Source organism: Geospiza fortis, unplaced genomic scaffold, assembly GCF_000277835.1.
Source record: "Geospiza fortis unplaced genomic scaffold, GeoFor_1.0 scaffold40, whole genome shotgun sequence".
Classification (NCBI taxonomy): domain Eukaryota; kingdom Metazoa; phylum Chordata; class Aves; order Passeriformes; family Thraupidae; genus Geospiza; species Geospiza fortis.
The window spans coordinates 19,021,754-19,030,280 of NW_005054297.1; the positions used below are offsets into that span (position 1 = coordinate 19,021,754).

At 40.7% G+C, this 8,527-nt stretch overlaps 1 protein-coding gene across 1 annotated transcript in view; it reads right to left on the reverse strand.

Annotated features, from left to right (window-relative positions):
- ING2 (inhibitor of growth family member 2) overlaps window positions 1-257 on the reverse strand; it is a 5,264-nt gene extending 5,007 nt beyond the window's left edge. Inside the window, exon 1 of the mRNA XM_031066215.1 lies at window positions 179-257. Coding sequence (XP_030922075.1) covers window positions 179-257 — 79 coding nt within the window. The remainder of the gene's footprint in view (window positions 1-178) is intronic.
- Between the last annotated feature and the right edge of the window lie 8,270 nt (window positions 258-8,527).

The window sequence follows — 8,527 nt, forward strand, 5'->3', positions numbered from 1 at the left end:
CTTCCGCGGCCGGCGGGGCCGCCCCCCGCGCCGCGATTCCCGGTCCTGCCCGCAGTGAGAGCCGCCTGATCTATCTTTAACGAAGAGCAAAGAGGATATGGGATGAGCTGTTATTTAGGGAAGCTGAGTGACAGATTTGTCCTGAGAAATCATTTCAAGAGTATTTTAAATAAGGTACCAACGAACTTTGGCCTTTTGAATGCCACTCGCCAAACAGCAAATCTCGAAAATTTGGCAGAGTATCCTGTCCTAGCCATGCCCGTTGCAGAATTTGTATCAAATCTTGGCCACAACAACTATAGTAGGAAACAAAAGCTAAATTATACCTTTTGACTAAATACTAAAATGTCGAGATTTCATCTCCACTTCTCTTTAAGAAATTTTTCAGGTCTTTACTGCATAATAATGATTTGTAAGCATCAGGAAAAGAAAATTAATTTTGCCGAGTCTTGAAACACCCTGAGGAGACCTGTATATTTTGCATTGTTTCATTTATATTTGAGGCATCCAAAAAGGTATCTGGGGAAAATGCATATGGTAAATAAAGCAAAAAAACAACCTAACAAAAACAATCAGAGATGATTGAATTCAGGAATAAAATTGAAAAGAAGCAAATTCAAATCCCCAGACTCTCTTCTGTCTTACATTCCTACCTCTAGTTGAGTAGCCAGCACTAAAAGAGTACCCATAGTAATCTTGTAGATAGCATTTCAGGATGGCATGATCTGGAGCAGTGGTGAAGCAGCAGCACAGGTTTACAGAGAAGTTGCATAATCTCCATCCTTGGATATTTTTCGAGCCTCCCTGGATGATGACACAACCTGATCTGGCAGTGAAGCTGGCTCTGCTTTGGTGGCCTCCCAAGGATCCCATCTAGACTCCTTTTTCCTGGGATTCTGTCTTTGTATGGTCTGTGCCAAATAGCTCCATGGCTACTCCTACAAGAAAATTAATATCTCACATGATGGCAGTCTGCAAGTGTTATTTTCTTAAGACCCTAGTTCACAGAGCTATTTAAACATTCCTAACTTCCAAGTCTCACAGCTGCTAGGCGGGTGTTGTACATGGCAGGGATTTTCATATGTCTGTGTCCATGCTGTTGAGTAATTGCAGCTGCAGTCAGTCAGCTTTGCCCAAGTCAGCAATGTGTTGGCAAGGTCATAAAAATGAATGAAAACAAAGTTGTAGACAGTACTTTCAAAACATCCTTCACTATACTGATGTCACTCTGGCCAAAAAACCAGGAAGTCTGTATTCTGCGTGTTCATTTTCTTAAGAGGGTGCCTTCATCTTAAAATGAACAGTTTTAATCTACAATGTAACACCTGTTAAACCAACTGCTTTTTTTTTCTTTTTTTTTGTTGGTTTTTTTTTGTGCACTGTTACAGCTCAAGTTAATGAAGCCTCAGATAATTTTTTTGCTACTTGTCTCATTTTTGCACAAATAGATTTAGAAAATGGCAATAACCTGGTTACCTTGGCTTCCATCGGTGCTAACTCACTGTAACTTTACTGTGTAGCATTCATTGCTGTCACTTCTGAGTAACTGAAGACTGAATTTTTAATACAATATTAACAGACAACACTTAAGCCAGTGAAGAGGACCTGGATTAATATAATTGATACAATATTCTTGAGAAAGGTGTTGGCTCTTTTGAGGGATTATGTTTCTGCTTATAGTTGGTTTGAATAGGTGTAACATTCTGCCATCTCATGAAGAAATAAAGTTAAGAAACAGGAAATTCCCCTACAGAGCAGAAAAAAATAAAGCAAAAATGTTCATTCAAAATTAACATGCTATTTAAAATTAAATATTAATTATTATTAAATATTAATTTAAACCAAACATTTTGGCATAACTTTTTTTTCCTCACAAGAAACTGTGCATGCACTGTCCATAAAGAAATAGACAAGAAAATATTTCATAACATTTGTTACAGGTGGTTTCTGTGCTAAAAGCTTGCTGTTTGTCACTATGGGGGAAACAGTATCTAAGGTACAGCAGAGAATAGCTAATGACTTCTGAATTTAAGTGTTTTCTACTGCTTTCAAACACTAAAATAAAAATTTTAACTTTGGGGAACCTCAAGAATGCAGCAGGGGCACTGGACCAGATTTCCCTAGGAAAAAGAAGCCTTACCTTGCTGCATGGTTGAAGCCTCAGGGGAAAGGAAAGCAAGAAGAGCTGATTGAATTCCCTGCTTTGCTCATGCCTCAAAATGTCTGGGAGCAAGCACAGGAGAATTTTGATGTATTGGGCTCAAGTTCGCAGGTTGATTGATAGCTCTGAGAACCAACTGTGTCCCTTCTTTCACTGTCTGTATGTGAGAATAATCTGGAGATAGGAACAGGCATGGTAGAGCAAAACCTTGCTAATTGTAGAGATGTACAGGCAGAATGATCATATATTTCTACCAACCCTCTCTGCTAAGTGGGAAACTGTCAGCTTGAGGTTGATACACAGGGATGTGATATTAGGGTGTATTGCATCAAACATATCTCAGTAGTTGTCCACCAAGGGTAAGTAATACAGAGAACTCCTATATCCAGTTTATTTAGATTTATTTATATATCTCTAAACTATTCCCAGTTTTCAGGAAGAATAGATCCCAACAGTTTTTGTTTCTTTATAAATTACCAGTATAGGTTTTTAAAGTCCCTACCAGAATATTCCCCTTCTTTTTGTGAAAGATTTCATTATATTACAGATTTTACTATGATAAAAATATTTCCAGAGATTTAATCCAACTGTTATTTTCCCCAATTAAACTTTTGCCTCTCATCTTTCATAATCCTGATTTTAAATCCTCAAAACACAGATGATTCCTATCCTGTTTCACATAATAATACATAAGTTGGTTAGGTTTTTGTTTTTTTTCTTTTGGTTTTGGTTTGGTTTGGGTTTTTGTGTTGTTTGTTTGTTTTACTTTGGTGAGGGTTTTTTTGGTTTTGTTTTGTTGGTGGGGGGGTTGTTTGTTGGATTTGGTTTGGATTGGTTTGGGTTTGGTTTTATTTGCTTTATTTGGTTTTGTTTGGGATTGCTTTTTTTTTCTTGTTTTTTATTGATAACCCAGAAAGTGTTTCAGGCTGTGGAAAAAGAAAAGCAGCATTCTTGATGAGGACAAGTCCATATGGGGCTGTAATTGTGAAAGATCTTCTTAGCATTTAGTAGGAATGCTCAAAGGATGACAACAAGGTCCTTCTTTTAAGCAAAAGAACTGATTTTTGATGATATATTTCTTGTCAGAAATACTTCTCTGTCTTCCATGGGATGAAAAGCATGAAGAATTATCTGAGATACCATAAAAATAAACAGATTTTAAAAAGAATGAGTACAATCCAGATGGGCTTCTTAAGAGTCAGCTGAAAGAAGCAATAGGCAGAGTTTTATACAGGTGATATTCTGGGAAGAGGCTGTCCTTGCCAGACATACTACTATGTTTTACCAGGTAAGCTATTCTCAAAAGCTTCTCTAACATTAGGTCATCCAAAAAAGATACATCCCTGTAATGCCAGACATTGCTTTTTGTTTTCTTTAAATATTAAGCTTGATTTATCTGGTGGAATACAAATCATATTAATTCACTATTATTACTATTTTTCTCTTTCATTTACACAAGTGTAGAATACTTAAAAATAAGACATGGGCTGACAGCAGATAATTTCATTCAGATGATAAACTAAACAGTAGATTTCCTGAAAATACTGGGATGTGCTTTTTCCCGTTAGCTTCATCCTCAACTGTACCAAAGAGCTTTCTAGTACCAAGTGACAAATATCCTGTACTTACCAGGAGATGTATGTTCTTCCTTATCCAGCACATTTACTCTGTTTTCTGCCAATATGCTATAATAGAAAATCTCTTCCTGAATCTTAGTAACCAGTTGACTTGTATTAACACAGGAAAGAGGGCAGCCACAATATCCTGCTCAATTTTTTCTTTAGGCAGATAGGTTCTACTAATTTCACCATGAGCAGACTGAAAAAGGGACTAAAAAGTGCAGACTAAGTATACTCCATGCTTTGTTTTGTAACAACTATTTATTTATTTGTTACGGTTCTTCACACATTCAGTTTCCATATTCTAATGCCACAGCAAAACGTGTTTTGAGAAATGGGTAGGTCCAAGGCAAGACATGTTAAGAAATTTACTTATATATTACTTCATTGCTTTCATGAGAGCATACACATACACTGTCACTGTGTTTTGAATAGAACCACACTGTTCCTTTTTGAGGCTATCAGCTCTGTTTGGAATACCCTCTGGAAATCAGCAGGGGCTGGACACCACCAGCTTCTCACAGGTGCTATGGAGCATGCTCGGCTGGCATACGAAGTGCAGCTCCTCATAGGAGGGGGACACTGCTGATCAGCTGAGCACATGTGAAAAACACATTCTTACTTCTTCCTTTTGTGAAGAACATATTTACACAAGTGCACCTTTGTAATCAAGATTATTAAATGAGGGCAGACAGTACACCTGCAGAAAGTTTCAGTAGGTGAAGGTTTAAGACATTCATAATACTTTCCTATATGCAGATGTTAATTTTTCTTTCCAGCTCAGGAAATAAAGGTGGGAGTCACCCAGCTAAATATGTGGAATGAGAGAGAATCTTAGTATAAATAGGTATTGCTCTAAAAATGTCTCCGTTGACTGTAAGGGTAGCCCAGGTCTCTTGTCACAGAAGTCAGTGAAATGAATTCTACTTTGTGTGCAAAAATGGGGAAATCACATGCCTATGATTACCATTTATGAATTTCAGAGTTCCCCGAAAACTTGGACAGAGTTTTGGCATATGTCATTAAAACTCTGCAACAAACAGGAGGAAGCCTCATTTTATTTCCCTCCTAGTGTGGATTTTTTTTTCTTCTTTGGAATCCACTTATCCTAACCTAGTAAAAATTATTAATTTCTAGTGCAACTGAAAAGTCACCACAAACAGCTCCAGAGATTAATTTCATATCTTCAAAATAACCCTATAGCACCAAATCACCCACATCAGGGGTTTTCCAGCAGTGCTTCTGCTAAGCAAATTTTTCAGTGCCATCACTTACTCCCAGTTACCAAAAAGTGGTCTTATCCTTTACTACTAGGATATGACCAATGTACAGGGTTTTTGTCCCCAGGAACACACAGAGTTTACATTTACTGTATTATTCAGTTGTAATTGTCAGAAAAATTAATGGTTAAACAAGATGAATAGATTCCTGCCCCTCAAACATCCTTTCCCCCAAAATAATGAGAAATGTGGCATGTACTCCAGTGTAAAGGAGGCTTTAGGCTGGAAGACTGCTGTCAAAATATAGGCAGCATCTGACTGAACATAGAACTTAGCTGCAGTTAAAATCACAGAATAACGGGCTGGAAGAGACCACAGTGAGTCATCTAGTCCAATTTCCCTGCTCAGGCTGGGTCCCCTAGAGCACATTGCATAGGTTGTGTCCAGACAGCTTTGAACCTCCCTGGAGATGGAGATTCCACAACTTGTCTGGGCAATCTGTTCCAGTGTTTGGTTACCTGCACAGTAAAGAAGTTCTTCCTTGTATTCAGGTGGAACTTGCTGTATATCCATTTCTGCATGCTGCCTCTTGTCCTATTTCTTGGTACCATCTAGAAGAGCCTGGCTCCATCCTCTTGACACTCTTCCTTTGGACACTTATAGGCATTGATAAGATCCTCTCTCAGCTGTCTTTTCTCCAGGCTAGACACTGGAAGATTTGAAATGTAAAATGTAAAACATCAGAGGATTTAGTAAATCCATTGGTTAGATCAGTTTTCTTACTAGTGACAAAATAACTTTTGCCTAATGTGATTCATCTCTACATTCATATTGAGAAGAAATCCTTTTGCAGCCCACTTGGGCTTAACAGTTAATGTTACTTGACCACTAGTGGCAATGAAAACTTTAAAGGGCTGCAGGCTCAGATGTTGGAGCTGAACAATGCTTTTTTATTTGCAGGAATGTTACTAGAGGAGGAAAATACATAGCTGGTAACCACTGTAACTCAATCTTCCATTACCTTAGGAACAGGCAGTAGTGCTCAGAAATTATCATGCACCATTTTCATGATTAGCCTAAAACATATTTGAAACTGTTACCAGGTATCAACATAAAACCTGTTTTCCTAATTGCTCATCTGTGAGTGAGTGTTAATTAATCACAGAGTGTTAATTGGTGCATCCTGACAGCAGATTTAATGACAGCATTTTCTTAAAAATGTTTAACCTACCTAATGGCAGTACCATTGCTGTGGCAGTGGCAACTAACAGAACCATCTAGAAGCCACATACACAAACACAAGTTAATTGTTCTTACCTGAACAAAGAGTGCGGCATATTATACATTAGGCAAAAGTGAAAATCTAGCTGAAAGAAAAACTTTAAAAATACAGACATTGCTTTTATTTTCTCTGTATTTTGCAATTTACAGGCTTGGGGACAGATTTGCCTAGTGAAAGAGAGAGACAGCATCAAAATTCTTTCAACGTGTGCTTTTTTTGCCTCAATCTCTGGACCACTAGACCATGTCATGTCAGCTTAGTTTAACCTATAGGCTAGAGAAGTTTGATGTTTGACATCTTCTCTCCTACTAACAAATTTGAAGACCAATATTTACCATAACCTACAAGTGAGATCATTTTGTTCACATGCACAGAACCAGTTCAAGTCATTAAGGTGCTATGGTGCAATTTTAGGGCCAAAAAAGAAAAAGAAGCACACATCAGTCACTGCACAAGCTTCAGCTTGTCTCCACAAGCTTGACTGTGGTCTTTAGCCTGTACAGCAGGTGCTTCATACAGCTTTAGATATATCCTCTTAGTAGACGAAACTGGGACACTGAGATTTCATCACAATTTCTCAGCCAAAAAAACAAGACTTCATAGAGCTGTGCCCCACTTTAGTTGTTTCTTTGGGAATGGGTTCTTTGATAGTGTTTTAATTTAAAATCTCTCTTTTCCCACATACCTATAAGGTGATCACATGCAGGATCACAGGAGAAAAGAAAGACATTTGAGTAGTTCAAGTGGCTATGACAGCAACCAAAACAACAGCTCAGACCAGGCGGTTTCTTGTGAACCCTTTCAGGGCTCTCATGTGAGGCAGTCAGAGCTGACACCACCCACTGTGCAGAGGCGCTCCCCACTCTGCACACTGGTCTCCTCTGTCTAGTGTGGGCTCTGACATGGCTAGAAAGAGGTCACCATGAGGATATTGCTGGAAGAGGACCAGCAGGTGTAGGAAACTAACAGGGTTTACAAACTGTACTGTGCCTGCATATAGGCCACATGTCTGAGGCTCAGCCAAAGAGAAAGAAACTGTTTAGCAGACCTGGCCTCACCACAGGAACTTCAAAAATACCAAGACAGAATGAACCAGAAGGAAGTATTGTCTTTGGACTGCTTGGGAGCTTTTAGGGTAAAGTAATAAAGATGATTTGCATAAGGTAATAAACCATTTATTTTGGGTCTGAGATGCCCAAATTTTATGTCATTTTGGGGATCTCTGCCAGTGCTCTTCTGTCATTTTTTATACCCAGACATGACTGTAGTGCAGCAGAGGGCTTTATTCCACAGTGGAGCATGATCATGTGCTATTTGCTTGACATACTAGAGGCAAAAGTGGCTCTGTCTATGACATTAATTCAGTTTTTCATCAGGGCAGCAGCATCTTGCAGAGTTAGTCCCTGGGAGTTTAAGCATGAGAACCTAATTAAAGTGGGCAAATAACAGTCGTGGCATGCACTCCTTCTCTGCAGAGAAGGTGGAGCAGGGGATCCCGCGGGCAGGTGTGCCCCGCAAGCACAGTCTGGGGAAGTGGCCGCTGTGCTGGAGGAGCGTGGCTTGCACTGGGTGCTGTGCCAGCGTTTGTGCTCAGATGCCCACCGAGCCCTCCTGTGCTGGTGCACCACGAACTTCTGCGGGGTGCGAGTACCCCGTCAGGGTACTGCCATCTGGCCTCTTGCTACTTCCTGGGGCAGGGAAGGAGGGAAAGCCTTTCCAGGCAGGTAAGTGCTCTGCCCGAAGTGCTTCCCCAATAGCATGTGCTCAGGTTGGACAATAGGAGAAATAGGAGAAATTTCTTCACAGAAAGGATTGCCAAGCATTGCAGCAGGCTGCCCAGGGAGGTGGTGGAGTCACCGTCCCTAGAGGCGTTTAAGGAAAGACTGGACATGGCACTTAGCGCCGTGGCCTGCCTGACAAAGTGGTGTTCGGTCAAAGGCTGAACTCGATGATCTCAAAGGTCTTTTCCAACCTAAATAATTTTGCGGGCCAGGAGGCACCTGAAGCCCAGCGAGTGCGAGCAGCAGGGGGGCGCGGGCCCGCTTGTCCTGCACGCCGCTGTCGGGCAAGCAGCGGGTCCCCCCACACGCTTTGCTGTGCCCGCGCAAGGCTGTGGGAGGCACCATCCTGCCCTGAGGTGTCCCGGGCAGCCCCGCCCGGCAAAAGAGGATGGCCTGAGAGTGAGCCCCGTTCTGTTGGCGCGCCTGCCGCGCTACCTGCGTCTCTGTGGCCGTGACGCGAGCCC